At 38.8% G+C, this 19126-nt stretch overlaps 1 protein-coding gene across 1 annotated transcript in view; it reads right to left on the bottom strand.

Annotated features, from left to right (window-relative positions):
• Positions 1-19126, bottom strand: part of wipi2 (WD repeat domain, phosphoinositide interacting 2) — a 48858-nt gene that overhangs the window by 21410 nt on the left and 8322 nt on the right. Inside the window, 5 exon segments of the mRNA XM_052021962.1 lie at positions 930-981; positions 983-1025; positions 1410-1506; positions 2923-3092; positions 5801-5883. Coding sequence (XP_051877922.1) covers positions 930-981; positions 983-1025; positions 1410-1506; positions 2923-3092; positions 5801-5883 — 445 coding nt within the window.

Here is a 19126-nt window from a genome sequence, read left to right as displayed (position 1 = left end):
GTTTACATGGACACGAAGCTGGAAGCAGGATTGCTCTGTATTTGGAAGCTGGCCACCATTCTATTCATCTTGTGAATCATGAATTCAAACCCTCCCGATTACCATTTTGCCTAATCACAGGTACAGGACGTGCCCATCTCCTGGCCCCGAAGTTGCACAACTACCAATATACAAAGTACTGGGGATATACAGCAGGTGCTCACAGTTCAGTATTTCAATGACAGAAGACCTAAAAGCAATACTAGCTGCATACAGCCTATTTACTCATTTCATGAAAACTCTCCAATCAGGATCCAACTACGTTGAGTTACTTGTTCAGGTCCTTCAAATATTAAACATTTAAAAATTAGCAGATATCCAGTAGATCTTCAAAAGCTGCTACTGGAATCAAGCTATATGATACATAAGTGTCAGAGATAAACTAAGCTAACACACAATTGAAATTAGAACATTTCATTTTTGTTAACTCTAATAAGATATCTCTGGGATCAAGAATAAACGTGCACATTTGTGTCACATCGGCAAATCCTCTTCCCCAATCATTCTATCTTAAAAGCCCACCAAACAAAAAAAAAACATTTCTTGTTATTCCTCCAAATTCCTGCTCTTTTGACCATGCATTTGGTCACCTCGTTAATCTTTTTCCAATTCCTGTTCATACATGGCCCATCCCATCCTCTACAACAGCTCTAAAAGATTTAATTAGCCGCTCCTCATTAAAAATTTCTTGCATAAACTGTTGCATGCCAAGAGCCAGGTAATTTGTAAATTATCAATTTAGGATAACATATCACATCAATTTTCTGCAATGTTAAAAGTAAACCTTTTGTTGGCTGAGAATAATAATTTTTTTTTAAATCTTTCAAATATCAAAAGTTAAAAGTACACAGTTTATACATTACTTATGTACTCAATTGTTAACTTCTTACCAGGTTGATAGTATCGAATACCTGTACTTCCCCAATTGTTGCACTACCAGGTAGCAAGATAGCAATTATCATTATTAATGGAAAGTGCACACAACCCTGAAAGCAAGATAAACTAGTATCAGTCAAGTTTCATAAATACTTCAGAACTAAATGTGCAATGAAAGCAGCAGTTGCCTGTAGGTTTGAAATTATGCACACTCTGTTTTTTTTTGCAACTTTCTGTACTGTCTGGAGCTGCTGATTAGTAGCTCTTAACTGTTTGTAAAATAATCAGTAGTGATCTAATGTACTGTTATGAATCAGTCAGTCAGTCAGTAAAGACAGACAATCTCCCCACACTTTGTAGGTGCATGCAGGATACAATTTTTAATTAAATAAAATATTCTCTGATGGCTTTATAAATAATCTCGTACAAAAGTCACTTGCCAATCACTTCATTCCATTACTGGCGTTTACTGCAAGAGATGCTATAGGAATTACCTGTGGGGTTTGGTGGCGTTTCCCTGATGGTATGCAGCACTTTCATATCTCGGATATTGTGAATGTACAAACTCTCCTCCAGACATACTATCAATCTCTACATTTGGGGAAGAGAGTCAATTTTAACCTTAGAGGACCAGAACAATACATTGTTATAAAGAGAAAAAGGAAAAAAACTACTTGTTTTTATTAAAAACCTTTATGCCATAATATATTTTGGACACAGCATGAAATGTTCTCCAATTAACCACTTTAAAAGCCACAATACTTAAACAAAACCACTGTTAAATTCCATGCAAACAAAATAATGACCCAATAAATGCCCCACAGAATACATTTTCATTACAAAAGAGTCTCTATTAGCAGTTCTTAGATGGAATCTATTATATGAATTGTGACAGTATCACTTTACAATTCTGTAACATAGTAACTTCAAGGTGACAGAGCAACACTGGATCCCTTTACCAAACTTTTAAAGATTTCTGACAATCAACAGAAAATTAGCAAACTAATGTCACGTGAATATTATCATCAATATATGGATCATCAGTACACAACACTGGTAGACCACACGTGCAGAAGGGATGTTGCCTGGCATGGAGGACCAGCGAGCGAGAGTGAGATTTGTTTTCCCTGGAGTGAAGGACACAAAGGGTTGACCTGGTAAAGCTATGTAACATAAGAGGTATAGATAGGGTAGATGGTCAGAATCCTTTTTCCCATGGGAGGGGGTATCAAAAACAAGAGGGCCTAGGTTTAACATGAGAGGAAAGAGTTTTAAAGGGGAACTTTTTTTTTGGGAAAAAAAGCACAAAGAGTGGTTGACATCTGGAACTCACTGCCAGAGGAGGCAGTGGAGTCAGATGCAATCACTACATTTAAGAGACAGTTAGTGGGCAAGGAATAAGATATGGCTCTAATAGAGGCAAAAGGGATTAGCATAGATGGGCAAAAAGGTTGCCATGGACACGGTAGGCCAAAGGGCCCAACTCTGTGCTGTACAACTCTAATACACTACTGCTGAAAGTAGAAGAACATCAAAAATTCCAGAAACTCTATAGTCAATATATAAAATGGAAATCAAATAGATAAGTAAGATCATTCTGGTTCCCAATTCGCACGATGATGGTTCAAGGAGATCACAACCTTAAACCTCTGGCTGGAACCTAATACATAGGATCAGTCCATTATGCAGGACTGTACTTTATATAGTGCATGGAATTCCATAGGGAAAGGGAAAAATGACAATAATCGGCTGCAGAGGGCAGGTCAGGAATCAACTGTAGGCTATGACAGAGTGACAAAAAACACAGTGAAATCAACCAGCTTCAGTCTATAATATCACTACAATCCAAGACAACTCAATAATGGGAGAGCACATCTTGTGGTGCAAGCATAGGGAAAGAGGATCATCACTGGATCACAGCGAGGAGAATAGTCCCCAAGTATCTGAGGAAAAAGTCTGCAAGGAATTGGGAGAGAAGACATAAATCACTATGCCACCATTCCTCACCTGTCTATTTAGTTTGACAGCCAGAATAGTATTGGAATAACTGTAGTTGCAGATCTCTGTTCCTTTTTTAAAGTGACAAACCTTCAATTTTCTGGGTGCTTTAAGGCTCACAATAGCTACTAGACTGCTGGAAAATAGCCGTTCCACAATGCATACATCCTCTGTGTCAGCTGTTTATAAACATTAGAGAAAAACAAGTTAACAATTTCCAATAAATTAAACATCCAACTGGGTCAATTTAACCGTAGGTCAACCAGCTTGCATGAAATAACTGTCTTTTTCATGACTCATTATTCCAACAATTTTATTTTTAAAATCGGGGCATTCACCACAAGCAGTTAAAACAAATGCTTGAGGCACATACTGAAATCCAGCCCAAACTAATTTTATGAACCTTATAGATCATACAGGAGCCTGGCCATTGCCTGGACTTGCTGCCTGCAGACCCCACCACCTGCTCTTTTCCTGGATGTGAAAGTCCAGGAGAGCCAAGCCTCCACATCCAAGAGGCATCCAGCGAAGCTCCAAACATTTAGTCAGCCTCAGGCATCATATCCCAACGTCCTATCCCAGGAATGCAGTCAGCCCACACACAGTCAGAAAGTTTTGAAGATTGAGTTTTGAGTCATAGACATTTAAACATTATTCCAAAGATTTAGTAATTTAAAAATATTTGAAACAAAACAATAATTTAATTGAAATTACACTAAAATAACAACAAATAATTGAAGTGATCAAGCACTTGCCTTTTTCCATTGGGCTGATGATCTCATTCAAATGAGCAGGGCTGCTATTGGCACAGCAGCCCTCCATTTTGAAAAGCTGAGGGCTGATGTACAGTGGAAAGGTGTATTCAGTGAAGAAAGATACAGAAGGATGCACTGGCATATGACCACCAGCTCATCTCAGACTTTTGTCTTTCACCATACACACAATGAAGTCTGAGCATAGTCACCACTACTGGGCTATTATAATTCATTCAGGTCAATGCAGCCACAATCTTATATTCAGCTGCCTATTATTCTGAATACGTGTTGAGGTGCAAACAAACAATTTTTTCCTTATATATTTTACTTACCAATATTACATAGAGAATGTGTTTTCAAAATTTTTATGCAGGTAAAATATTGTACCAGCACATGATTAATGCATTTTCTTACAGATGAGAAATAGCATCTTATCCTGGGTTTTCTAACTAGGAGACTGACATTTACAATTTATCAATTTCCAAAAGTAGCTGAAGAATTTTCACAGCAAGTCCTTACATACTATAAAAGGGGCAGGCCAGATTATCAACTCAACACAAGTCATTCTCCAGAGCCCTAATATTATTACTGGGAACTTGTTATAAGCATTCCCTCCATTTGCTGAATTCAACATTCTAAAGTAAATTAGGAGATACAGTTAGAAGCATGCCTGAATTCAAGTGGCATCCACAACTTAAGCTGGATACTTTTCAGACTTAATTTAACAGGCCAGAGGGAAGTTTATTGTAAGCAGAAATGCAAGACTCATCAAAAAGTGCCTTGCAGACTGGGCATAGCTTTTATTTACTTCACACAGAGAAAATTGTTTTCAATTATGCAACCTGAAAAACTGTTGTGATGGTATTTGAAGGCCAATTTGTTTTGCTATTCTATTCCACATTATTCTGCATCTGCCACCTTCCTTCGCATTCTCATAATCTGCCCATGTATCTTTGCACTCACTCTATCATCCCTGCAGTATCTTTATTTACAGAAAATGACATTCACCCATCACCGCAGTGCTTGCTGACCTCCATTGGCTCCTGGCCCAACTAATCCCTCAAATTTAAAACTTACCTTTGTATTAAATTCCCACCAGGTGCTGCTATTCCCCACATCTATAGCCTTCTTCAGTCCTACGATCCTCAGATCTCCATATTCATCCAAATCTAATCTGTCCATACATTAACAATTTCCTTTACTTCACCTTCTGCCAAGGTGTCAAAGCTCTGAAACTGCCTACGTGGATGCCGCTCTCTCTCTCTTTAACTAAACTTTTAAATTCCTATCCTCACACTTCTCAATCTAGCCCAGTGTAAAATTCTGTCTGATTATGCTCTGTGAGGGACTGCTAGATATCTTACATTAAAGATGCAAGAAATTTTTGTTTTAGTTGTTTATAGGATTGGAGAGTTTACAGAGATAGGCAGTGGTGACTGGGCAACACAACGGTGCAACATGTATTGCTGTTGCCTCACAGCTCCAGCAAACCAGGCTTAATCTTGACTTATGGTGCTCAGTGTGGAGTTTACACATTCTCCCTGTGACAACGTGGGTTCTCCCCCAGTTGATCCGGTTTCCTTCCACATGCTGGGCAGTAGGTTAGTTAGCACCTGATGTGGTAGGAGACGACAGGGAGATAATGTGCATGTAAGAGAGAATAAGAATCTCATTTGAATGAGATCATCAGCCCAATGGAAAAAGGCAAGTGCTTGATCACTTCAATTATTTGTTGTTATTTTAGTGTAATTTCAATTAAATTTATTGTTTTGTTTCAAATATTTTTAAATTACTTAAATCTTTTGGAATAATGTTTAAATGTTACAGGGAAATAAGAAGTTGAATGGCATCCTTCCAAGTTACAATAAAAGGATTAAATCCAATATTTTTACACAGGGATGAGAACAAGGGATCTGGAAGCTGTTGAGTAGATCTGTGATGAGATGGGGAAATGGGACAATAGTTATCAGGACAAACTTTAACAAAACTTTGCTGAATGTAGATGGGCAAACTGATGAACACAAAGAAAGCAGATTTAATTCACCCTCACACAACCATATGTAATATGCAAGGGTTGCAGCTAGCACAAAAGAACTCTTTTGTAGAGGTGCAGTTCAATTAGGGACACTTACTGCATTCATAGATCTGTTCTAATTTATCTACTGAAGAAAGAGAAAAAAACTTGTAGCCAGATTTGGTGCCAACCGCAAGGGACCTGCATTAAAAATGAAAAATAGAAATGATTACTTTTAAAATAGAGAATAAAGACCAGGTTAAATCTGCTTAGTTGTATGATATTAATTGAAAAACAGCTGCTTTAATTTAACTGAAAGTTACATAATAGTCTTTGCTACAGTTTGTGCACAACTCCAATAACTTAGTTCACTCTCATAGCAACCTTTGAGAATACATCAGGCTTGATATCCACGGTAGCTCTCTGCAACTTGCCCAGAATAAACAGAATGTTTTCATTAATTATTTCAATTTCTGAAAGTATCCTTTGCCTTCATAAAATTCCCTTTCTACCTTGTATTGTTGCACCATTTAACATCAGATCTTACATAATAAAAGAGCAATTACCAAATATAAAGAAACTAAATGAAGGAACTTTAGTAATTAAAATCCAAAAGAAAAAGTACTGGTAGAGTCTGCTGGTCTTACATTGGGCTCAATCACCTCAGAACCCACAGATGCCTCAAGTCATCCTCAATTCCAAGCAACTGTGCAAGAAGAAGGTTCTTCAAAAGGTGTAATCAGTAGAATAGATAAGCAGAACCAGTGGATGTCAAATATCTGGATTATCAAATGGCATTTGACAAAAGTATCATCCAAAGGCTATTACAAAGGGATCATGGTGGTGGGGTAATATATTTAGAAGATTGGTTAAAAGGACAGAAAACAAGGAGAAGATTGACAGTGGTGTTACCAATGGAGTACCACATGGATCCAAACTTAGTGCTTGGATGAAAAGCATTCAATTATTTCAAGTTTTGTGATTCAAAGCTAGTTGGAAAAGGGAGGATGTAAAAAAAGTAAACTGCAAAAAGGGAAACAAAAGGGAAAGCAAAAGGCCAAAAAGGTGACAGATGGCGTATAAAGGGCAATTATTCCCTTTAAAAGAATAGAAAAATAAGGTCATTTTAAATGGTGGGAAATTAGTGATCTTTGGTGTATGAAAGGATGCTGGTGTACTGCTCCATGTGAGAAGTTAAGGTGCATATACAAGCTTTTAGGAAGGGAAATGCCAACTGGCCTTTATTGTGGGGAGATAAAACAGAAAATGTTGGATATCAGTCAGCATCTGTGGAGAGAGAAACAGATTAAACTTAAGTGAATGACCTTCCATCAGACCTGGAAAAATTTAGAAATCAAACTTGTTTTCAGTTGCAGAGAAGTGGCAAAAACAAAGGGAATGTCTGTGATAGGATGGAGACTGAGAGAATGAATAACACAAAAGGTGGTGATGTTAGCTGAAAGAGGGTACTGAAGGCTCGTTAAATCACAGCTGATGTGTCAGCAGGAGATGTAACAAGGAGATAAACGAGGACAGAGGAGGCGCACACAAATCCAAGTTAGTTCCATCTATTTATGGAATATATAGAAGAGGTTATTTCAGTCCTACTCAGATCCCTTCTCTCAGTTTTCCTAGTATAATGATGACATTATTGGTCCTGCTTTCTGGACTTAAAGAACTAGAGTTTTGTCATCTTTACTGCCAATTTCTACTTCGTTCTCACTTCTACATGGTCCATCTCTTACCTTTCCCAACTTCTCCATCTCCAATGCAGGGTGTAAGTTAACAATCCATATTCATCACAAGCCCACAAAATCCCATACCTACTTTGACTACACCTTCTCCCACCTTGCTTCCTGCAAGGACTCCATTCCCTCCTCTGGCTCAGTCCTATCCATCATGATGACGACACTTTCCACACCAGTGCTCAAGATATTTGCCCCCCCACCATCCACATCCACCCCACTTATGGTCACATCTCCTCTCCACCCATCCACAGCAAGGTTCCTCTTATCCCAACCTTCCACCCCACCACCCTCCACAATCAGCAGACCATCCTCTGTAATTTTACGACCTTTAATCCAATGCCACCCCCATACACATCTTCCCCTTCCGATATCTCAAAGGGATCGGTCCCTCTGCAGAACAATTTCAGACAACCAGTCTTTCCAGTTTGTCCAAATTGACCAGGTTTGATTAAAGGTCATCTGTGATTAAAGTGTCAATCTCCATAGATGCTGCCTGGTCTGATAAGCATTTCCACCATCCTCTTATTTCAACAGCAGCGTTTTATGTCTCAAAGTTCCAACATTTTTTTTGCCCCCTCTTTCCTCATTTTTCTTCTGTTTGCATATTAAACAGATTGGTGATTGACAAGACCTCACCATCCTCCCTCAGCCAGCACTACCACATTCTGCACCAGTTTCTCAGTCACCACCTTATCACAGGCATTCTCTGTTCACTCCATCCCAGTCCTCTTCACTGCAACTTTGATTTCTAATTTTTCCTAGTTCTGATGAAAGGTTATCAATTTGATATAACTTTGTTTCACTCTCCACAAATGCTAGCTGACCTGCTAAGTATCTCTAGCATTTCCTGTTTTTCATCTCAGATTTCTAGAACCTGCAGTTTTTGCTTGCTGTTTACAATGAGGGATTTGGATTACAAACACAGAACCCCTGCTGGAATTATACCAGGAGCTTTGGTCTCCATACCCAAGGGAAGACGACATTTGTCTTGGAGTTGGTGCAGCCCAGATTCACGAGATTGATTTCTTACAATAACGGGATAATGTTGCTGGATAAAATGGAGTAAAACTAGCCTATAATCACCAAATCTTGAAGGAGATAATCTCATTGAGAGGATAGACTGATAGATATATCCTCTGACTGGAAAGTCTAGAACGAAGTCTCAGGATAAGGAGCTGCTCTAGAATTCTCTCTCCATGAAGTTGTAAATGACCTACTACTGAGTACATACAAAGCTGGCACAGTTGAATTTTCACTATGAGAATCATGAAAAAATAATCAATTAGGTTCAATTAGGAAAATGGACAAAGTAATGAATTACTCATCTAACCCAATGGCAGTGCTGGCTTGAGGAGCCGCGTGACCTACTTCTGCTTCCATTTCTGAAGTTCTTATACTTACTTCAGAGATGGACACAAGAGAATATGTTGTAAGGCTACAGAGAAATAAACCGGGGGGTGGAGGGCGGGAATTGGGACTAGGGATTGCTCTGTTGGGACCTGATGGCCTCCTATGTGGTCATAGGTAAGTGAGTTAAGTTTTTCTATCCAGTTAATTGATACATTAAACATAAAAAGTTCTCCAAGGTAAACGATCAAGATAGTCCTTTCCAAGTAATCTTTATGCATATGGCACAACTTGTATTTTAAATGTGCAAGATGTATACCACATAGTTCTGTATTTAGCAATCTTCAAGCTGAATTGTGCGCCCCCCCCCAACCCCCACCGAAATTAAGCAGACAGCTTTCTAAATATCATCCCAAAAGCTAGTAGGTCTTTCTGGATTGGAAAAAAAATGGTCAGACATTACTATGACTAAGCAAATCCCAAATTCTGCATTTGCTTGAAAATAGAATCTCCTACCCAGTTTTGTAGATATCTGATGATTTTGCAATATTCATATCTAATTAAACATTGGTAATTTTTTTTGTATTCAGATAGATCTTGGTGTGCATGTCCAGAGATGCAGAAAGTTAACACGTAAGTATATCCAGCAGGAAGGAAATGGCATTTTGGCCTTTATTGAGAGGAAATTGGAGTCCTATGTACAGTTTTGTCCTCTGAACCCAAGGGAAAATATGTCTTATAGTCAGCGCAACCTAGCTTCAGTAGATTCATTCCAGGGAACGAATGTTTATCTTATCAAACACTGTATGAATAAAAATACCTCCGAGACTAAAAGGGAATGTAATTCTTTCATTTTGTCACATGCTCCAAAATGAAAATATTGTAAAAGTAAAAGTGATATAGTGTTCAAATTTTTGGAACTTCCTCCTTCATCCCTAGTTTAGTCATAAAGGCACAACCAAGTGTTGGTCTGAATCATGCTCCATTCAGCCTGCCATCTACAGTTGCTCTTCAATTTCCACCCTACCCACCAGAACATAACTGTGCTCTCCTTATGCCCATAACCTGGTATAGATGCACATGTCTCATCATCCTGAGGTTTTCAATCCTGGAGATTTCAATCCTGGAGTTTGGGGTGGGCAAGGCATAGTGAGGCTCAGGTGGTGACTGGAATTCAGTTTGTACACTACCAAGGCCCTGCCCTTGAAATGACAGGAAGAGAAGAAAATCACTTACATCAAAACTATGGAAGAGGTTTTAAATATTTTGGATTCAGAGACATTTAAAAATCATCAAAATGTTTTAAACAATTTAAAAAAAAGCACATTAATATTTTAAAACACTAAATACATAAAGTAACTTATTTTTCTCCTTTAATCTCCAGGTTAAGTATCCTTATTCAAATGAACCGAGTTCCCATTCCTATACCAGGCAGATTTTCCAATGTAATTCTTGAAAATCCTAGTACATTCAGGCTCTGGTGTGCAAGTTTGGACAAGCACTGAACACTGGTTGTTCCCTTCAGAATTGCTGGCCATAGCCACCTAGATTTTGTCTGCTGTGTTCAACAATGCAAACTGGAAAAATTGAATTCCAAGTCAGTACTGAACAAGCAGATGTCAACTACTGTGACAGCAGAGGTGTAATAATTGATTTTAGTGCCTATAGGTGGGGAGGGGCAAAATAAATAATCAGCTGACTTCCTGATCCTTATTCATCTCCAGGGACACCTCGGCAGTTATTTAGATATCAAACAATCATAGGGTTAGATTGTATGCAAGGTCTCCACAGCAAGTTTACCAACAATTAATCTCACATGTGCACACCAACTAGGGAGTTGTAATGGAGGGACAGCAATTGGGGCATATGGTATATATCATAGCAACATGGTAATTGGAACTGATGGAGAAGGAAAAGCCAAAATCCAGTTAAAACACTGACACTACAGTTTCTAAACAAGTATGAAATAGGACAGAAAAAAGAACTGCAGATCCAAAACAAAAACAGAATGCTGGAAGCACCCAGTGTCATTGAGGGAAGACCAGAACTGATGTTTCAGGTCAAGGGCCCTTCAACAGAACTGGAAAAGTGAAAAGACAAGGGCATTTTACGGTGTAGAGAGGGTAAGTTACAAAGAAGAGGGAATATCTCTGATGAGGTACCAGCCAAATTTGTCAAAGTAACAATTACTTTAAAAACTAGCTATTCAAACAAAATCATATAGGGGATGTGTGTTTTTGTGTTTAGAAGGGCAGGGGATTTACCCAAAAATTGTTCACTCTGCCTTAAGGGTTGTAACTTACTCAGAAGATGTTTTTTTTTTCCATGGGCTTACATTGGGCATCACTGGAGCAACACAGGAAGCTAAAAGACAGAGTGGGATGGAAAATTAAATGTCAGGAAGCTCAGGGTCACCTTTGCAGGCTGAATGGGATGCTTCACCAGCTAGTGCCATTCACGTCCCAGGATGGTGGAGAAGGAAGAGGGAAAAGGGCAGGTGTTTCATATCCTGCACTTGCATTGGAAAATGCCATGAGATGGATCAGGGAGTCAAAGAAGGAAAAGCCCCTTTGGAATGATAAAAGGGGAAGGGAAATGAAGATGTGACTGGTGATGGAAATCCCTTGGGAAGTGGCAGGAAGTATGGAAAATTATCAATTGGATACACAGAATGGTGGTCTGGAAATTGAGGACAAGGGGAACCCTACTGCTGTCCTGGCTGGGATGAGAAATGAGTTTGAGCATACATTCAGGAAATTGGCAAGACACAGTTGAGAACCCCATCGACTATGGTAGAGGGAAAGCCACAGATAAGGAAAGAGAAAAACATCTTAAAGCACTGGTTTGGGAAGTGTGGTCATCAGAGTGGATCCGTCAAAGATTGAGAAACTGGGAAAAGGGAATTCTGCTTCCTGCAAGGATTCTATAAAGGAAGGTGTAGTCAAGATAGCTGAGGGAGGAGTTGGGCTTATAATGGGTGCTGGTAGCTAACTCATCTCCTAAATATATCATGAAAGGTAAGAGTCAGAAAGAGCATGCGAGTGTGAGAGTAGAAAGCAGCACTAATGCAATCATCAATGTAAATGAAAAACAAAATTGAGGGAGACAGTGAAAGAGACTGAAACAAAGACAGACATAGCCATAACCCATAGATTTATGGGCCCATATCAGTTCTCATAGCTGCACCTTTAACTTGGAGGAGTGGAATTGAAGGAAAAGTTATTCAATGTAAAGAGTCTGAAATGGTGTCATTCTCCATACTCAAACACACAAAAAAAGACACCTGGCTTCTCAGATGAATTACAAACAATTTACCAGCCTACTGTAGCTGCTGGTCTATTTCAAGATTTCCTGGCCTCAATCCAGCAGATAGGTATAATCATAATCTCATTTTATCTTTGATAGAAGAAAATGCACACAATTCCACAGCATACAGCTGGAATTATGTGACAGTGCCACTTTCTCCACAGGAGGAAAGAGAAAAACTAGGAATTATCTTATGCTCTTTCAGTTGTCTCACAGTCAGACATGCATAGGATATCATTGGTTACAATCAAACATGGGCCTAATTGCAAAGTCTGCAAGCAAGCACCAAGTCAAATCAATATAGCTACTAAATATTATAAAGATTTATGGATTACTTTTATAATGGACACAAAATAATCTCTCCAAATAAGCATGAAAACTTGAGCAGAAAAGATTACTCATTTTTTTGCATTTAAAAAAAAGCATTTACATTTGCTTGAACACTGTGGCTTATGTGCATTTTGTTCCATCCATCAAGAATGAAATAATCTTAAATTCTAAATCTAACAGATTACAACCAGGAAATCTAGCAACATATCAGCAACCATAGTAGATTGGTTATTTAATACAAATTGCTAGCAAACTATTTATTAATGGACACCTGTTGTTGTGTTTACTTAGAAATGCATTACAGAAACACTGCTAAGAATATCTCTGACCGCACACTGACAAATCATGTGCTTTCAGAATTAAAGTTCTATAGGTTCCTTTGGGAAATCTCTTGGAATCATTTAGGTTCACACAAAGCATGGTTATGCACAATATTATGGTATGGTGTGTATTCAGACTCCCAAATTCAGTTATAGGGAATGCAACCTGGCCTTAAAAAAAATAATCGGAATATACATTAATGCTCAAATACAGAGGACACTTTAAACCATGGCAAAGGACACATGATATTCAATGGCTGAACACCATGTTCCTGAGAAAGTTTTTAAATCTTATTGCTCCATTCTACTTTCCTTGTATCAACAACAGAAAACACAAGTTTATAATCTCTCTACCCCCAAACACAATATTATTCAATACTACACATTTTCTTAATTCAGTTTCTTACCATTTATTTTAATAATGAAAGAATATTCCATTATGTTTAAAATGTTTTCTTGATTTAAAAAATCAGGAGGTACACAAGATTGGGATAAATAACATTTAAAAAATAGAAACAGAAAATAGTTCAATTCAGACAAAATACTAATAATCTACTAGTGCAAGCATAGGAATACAAGCAAAGGACGACACTAGGAAAACTTTACGACTTTGTAGATAGATTAGTTATGTACCAGAAAGCCACATGGAAAACGAATCACAATCCAGGATATGAGATCAGGGAAAATATAAACAAGATCATCTCCCAAGACAAGCTTCAGAATTTATTTGAAAACCAGTGAGTAGCACATTGCAACACTGATGCTTCAGCACAGCATGTTATGAATTATTTGCATGTTTGGAGTTAGATAAATTCAGCCAATTTGATGTTTTGTTAATAATGTGACATTGTCACGTGTTAGTGCAGAGTTCTCACATTGCTAATGGCAACACCCGTGCTTAGATGGCACATTTAATCAGGCCAGCAGCAAAAAGACCAAATAAAAACTGTCCTGTTCTGGACAACAATCTCCAAAGCATCTGGCTAATTTACTTCAGTGATGCCATTAACAAGACTAAACTTCCATCAGCAGCACAGTAGTGTAGCAGTTAGCATAACACTATTACAGTACCAGTGACCTGGATTCAATTCTGCTGCTGTCTGTAAGGAGTTTGTACATTCTCCCCATGTCTGTGTGGGTTTCCTCTGGGTGCTCCAGTTTCCTCCCACATTCCAAAGATGTACAGGTTAGGAGCTGTGGGCATGCTACGTTGGCGCCGGAAGAGTAGTGACACTTGCAGGCTGCCCCCAGCACATTCTCAGTAACACAAAAAGATGCATTTCACTGTGTTTCAATGTACATGTGACTAATAAATCGCATCTTGTATGAGGAAACAACAGTAGTAGAATAACACAAAAGGCAAGAGGGAAAGATAAAAAGGTGGGAAAATGAAAAAAAAATGAAAATATACCATTTTGGATACTGATTACATCTTCAAGAGACACCAAGTACCTAGCTATTAATGGCCTCACACAGGATTTGTTTAATTACATACCAACTAGCCAGCTCAACTATTTGAAAAACGCCTGAAGGAAGTTAACCTTGGTACCATGGATAGCATCATCTGTCAATTTCAACCAAAACAAAAACTAATTGTCAGTCCTCTAACTTTTGGAGAAACATTGCTGTTTCTGAATAGCCATGGCATTTTCTGACTTAATTGGTGCCACTGCACTCTCAGAAATCTAAAATGTACTGATAACACATTGATCCAAATTTTGTAAGACTATCAGAAAAACTCAATTTTTGCCGACTTAATACAGCTTAATGACATTCTTCCTTTAGCTAGGTTACCAGAAATGCACACAATATTCCAAGTGTGGTCTCACTAATATCTTGTACAGATGTAACATGACGTCCCAACTCTTGTACTCAATGCCCTGATGGATGAAGGCAAGAGAGCCAAATGCCTTCCTCACCACCCTGTCTACCCATGTCACCACTTTCAGAAAAGTATGCACTTGTACCCCTAGGTCTCTCTGTTCTACAACACACTCCACTGTGTAAGTCCTGCCCTGGTTTAACTTACCAAAATTCATCACTTTGCACTTGGCCCAGGTTAAATTTCATCTGCCATTCCTTGGCCCACTTTCCCAACTGATCTGGATCCTGTTGTAATCTTTGATAACCTTCCTCACTGCCCACTATAACACTAATGTTGATGTCATCTGCAAACTTACTAACCACGTCAAATGCATTCTCATCCAAGGCATTAATATAGATGACGAACTGTGTTCTCAGCACTGATCTCTGCGGCACACCACTTATAACAGGCCTCCAACCTGAAAAATAACTCTCCACTACCACCCTGACTCCTTCCGCCAAGCCAATTTTGTATCCATTTGGCTAGCTCACCCTGGATTTCATAAGATCTAACCTACAGGACCAGCCTATCATGTGGGACCTTGTCAAAGGTCTTGCTAAGGGCCATGTAGACAACTATCACCCTGCCCTCTTGGTTACTTCTTCGAAATAAAAACTCAAATTCATCAGACACAATTTCCCCATGCACAAAGCCACACTGACTACCCTTAATCAGTCCTTTTTGAAGTAGATCCCATCTCTCAGAATTTGCATGGAGATTATTTCATCTATTTTGACTTTAGTGGGGAACAGGTGGCATCTTAAGCACTAGGATTTGCCAATGCAGGCAGCCATTGATTGCACTTGTGCCCATCAGAGCTCCTTTAATTGTCCTGGAGCTTGGTTTGATAGTTCTGGATGATAAAATTTTCTTTAAGGAAAATGTCATGTTTCCACATAGCATGAATGTAATGTTATTCCTCAGGGTGACAGAGTTGCTAAGCATTTTCCACAGCCAACCGTTCCCAGGCAGATGGATCCTGAGGGATGAGGGCTGTGCTCGGCTTCCCTGGTTTGTGACACCTGTTCACAGTCCTAACATAGTTGTTGAGCACTGGTACAATGACAGCCAAACAGGCACGGGAATTCATGATGGAAAATGCCATTGGTGATCCCGTGGCATCCTGCAGCATGTGCACAATAGATATGAAGAACCATCTTTACATATTGCACAATCCAGCAAACTGAAGATAGCAGCCAGGGCCAGAAAAAGAGCTGCATTCAGATACAGAGCCTGAAAGTTGAGGTGCAGGGTGAAGAACAGCACAAGCAAGAGAATGAGGAAAGTTATCAACAGTAGTTCCAGTAGATCACCACCAGCTACATCACCCCGCAGAGCACATCTTAAGGAACTCAATGATAGACAGAGTTTTTCATTAAGGGCCAACTGAATCTTGGTCCAAAATCCAAAGTGACCTGCTCCACACTCTAATCCTTAATGTCAGTCAACTCAAAGAACTCAGATCACATATATAAATCCCTCACATCCTTCTTTGCATCACCACCTGATTATGAATCAATTGCTGAAATAGCTCACTGCAACTATTCTAGGAAATGTGCAATTAATCCTGACATACCTTGTGAGGACACGTAATGTAATACTGCATTGCTTGAACAAGTGAGAATTCTCACATAGAGGAAAGACTCCACTCCTGTCAGGCTCTTCCTTTGGTGGCCCTAGCAGGTCTCTTGCCCCCACCTCCCCAGCACAATCTCATGGCATTTCCCTAATGAAAATGTTCAGGTGTCTCTCACCAAATCTAGGAACTCTCTCTCTCCCTCTACAACCTCCACTGAAGCCCTAATGTGCACTACTGGTGTTTGGCTGCCTCGGGGAGTATGCATTCAAAGACCCTCACTCTTCAGCCTGGTGCACAGCGAAGAGTTTTAAGCTGCATTCATGCAAGTATGATCCTGTCAGAAACCACACAAGTCACAGTTCAGCATATTCCTGGCTGCAAGTCACCTTGATGTCATGTCAAACATCCTTTTGACCAATTTTACAATTTTTATTTTTGCAGGAGTGGGAGAAAGCAGGCTCAAAATGGATGTTAGCTTTACATAAAATGTAATTTAGAACAAAAGGTGAAATCCAATTTCTATGACTTTGCTTTTGTTTTTTTTAAAAAAGGGTTTTGAATGTTCCTGAAAATCAATTAGTTTCCTTCTTTTTGAGAACAGGATTTGTATGGCCACCCCATACAATGCTCTATCATCATGGATTATTGTTTCACCCTGCAGAGTCGCACCTCCAAGGAATCCACTCATGGTTTCTGGACATTCTGCTGGGATTAATTGCTAAAGGCAAGTATGAATTTTGCTTTCAGCTCCGTGGTAAGCAGCAAGCCTTCAAATCACTCACTGCATATTTTGGGTCATTATACAAATGCAAGCACTTACTTCTTTCAAACAATATAGTTGTAGATTTAATTCCAAATTATAATTTCACAAGCAGTATTTTTAGCTTTTTCTCCAAAACTGACCAAGTCCAAAAAAAGCTCAGTTTTACATCCACAGACAAGAAAAAGTTACCAGGGACAAACAAGAAAGGAGACACAAGAAAACTGAGTGGGTAACTTACAGAAGAATAAACAGCCTTTGTGCTAGTACCTGCAGGACAGCAAAAGACTGAGCAGGTATTTTAAAAAAACTTTAATGAAACAGTCAAGGAAGTAGTACACTTAGAAATACACTCAGCACAAAACAGGCCATTCAGCTGAAACAGTTGTTGCCCAGGTCATACTCCAAACAAAGCTCCTTGCACATCTAACTTGGTTATCACAGGCTTCTTTCCTTCTCCTTCATTTGCTAGTGCAGATTTCCCTTTTGTTTGAACTACTCCTGGTAGAGAGTTCCACTGTCTCACAATTCTATCAGCAAAGAAGTTTCTTCTGAACTCCATTTTTGATTTTTTTTGATAACAAATCTTAAAATGGTGGCCTCTTAGTTTTCTAATATGTGAAGAGAAAAACTTTATTCTACTAAACTTTCACAATTTTTAAAAACCCCTTTAAGGTCACCATCAAGCCCTCTCTGAGGCCCAGCCTCCTTTCTGATGGGCATAATTTCGTAAAAATATTTTTGTGCCATATTATGAATACAAAAGCAATGGAAAGGGTCATGTTTCGTAGTTCAACTGTGCTTCAATCAAGATTCTATACATGTTTAACCTAACTTCACTACTTTCCCATTCTCAGTTTAGAAACTAGTGTCTGATTTGCTTTAATGTAGTTGAGAATGAAAATAAATTATTCACCACCCAAAGAACAGAGCCACAATATTAAATGTTTTATACTACAGATATTATGGATTAAAAAGGTACTAAATACACATTATTTAGGGTTAGGAAATATTAGAACCAAAAACATGTAACATGGTAACAAGAACAGGTTCCTCACATCCAAGGATGATTTAAACTACATTTACTTATATTTTTAAACTCTACGTGAAAGAACACAAGGATAGGTGACCTTGCAGGAAAGATTTTAAAAAACTAAGCAACAGACCAAACAGCAATAATAAAAAAAAAATCAATGCTTGCATTTTAAGTCCTGGATAATAATCACAGCTTTAACTCAAGGCTTTGCATGCAATTTGGGATGTCTAAATAACAGGAATATAAATACAAGATCCTTGACTGGAAAGTTTTGAATAATGACATTAATCAACCCAAGAAACTCAAGTAGCACATTCATGCAGCTTGGAACAAAGCAACACTTCACAATACCACTGTTGAAACTTTCCAAGGAGAAATAAAATTAACATAATCAAAAAGCAAAATAACTATACCAGCTGGATATCTGATGAAAAAATAAATGCTGGAAATACTGAGCAGGTCCAGCAGCATTTGAGGAGACAGAACATAGAACAGTACAGCACAGGAACAGGCCCTTCAGCCCACGATGTTGTGCCAAACTAATTAAACTAGTATTTAAATGCCTAACTAAACTAATCCCTTCTGCCTACACAACGTCCATATCCCTCCATGTGCCTATTTAAGAGCCTCTTGAACACCTCTATCATATGTGCCTATATCACTACCCCTGGCAGCACATTCTAGGCACCCACCACTGCGTAAAACAAAACTTGCCCGCACATCTCCTTTGAACTTGCACCTCTCAATGTAATACCTCTAGTATTAGACATTTTGACCCTGGGAAAAAGATACCAGCTGTCTACTCTATGCCTCTCATAATCCTCAATCAGATCTCCCCTTACCCTCCACCGCTCCAGAGAAAACAACCCAAGTTTGTCCAACCTCTCCTTATAGCATATGCCCTCCAAACCAGGCAGCATCCTGATAAACCTCTTCTGCACCCTCTCCAAAGCCTCCACATCCTTCATAAAATAGGGTGATCAGAATTGATTGCAATACTCCAAATGCAGCCTAACTAGAGTTTTATAAAGCTGCATCATAATGTCCCGACTCTTGAACTTAATGCCTTCTTTATCACCCTATCAACCTGTGCAGCCACCTTCAGGGAGCTATGGACTTGGACTCTAAGATCCCTCTGTACATCAACACTGTTA

This window comes from Pristis pectinata, chromosome 8 (assembly GCF_009764475.1).
Source record: "Pristis pectinata isolate sPriPec2 chromosome 8, sPriPec2.1.pri, whole genome shotgun sequence".
NCBI lineage: Eukaryota > Metazoa > Chordata > Chondrichthyes > Rhinopristiformes > Pristidae > Pristis > Pristis pectinata.
Note: the sequence above shows the minus strand (reverse complement) of the source record. Positions and strands in the feature narration are given on the sequence as shown.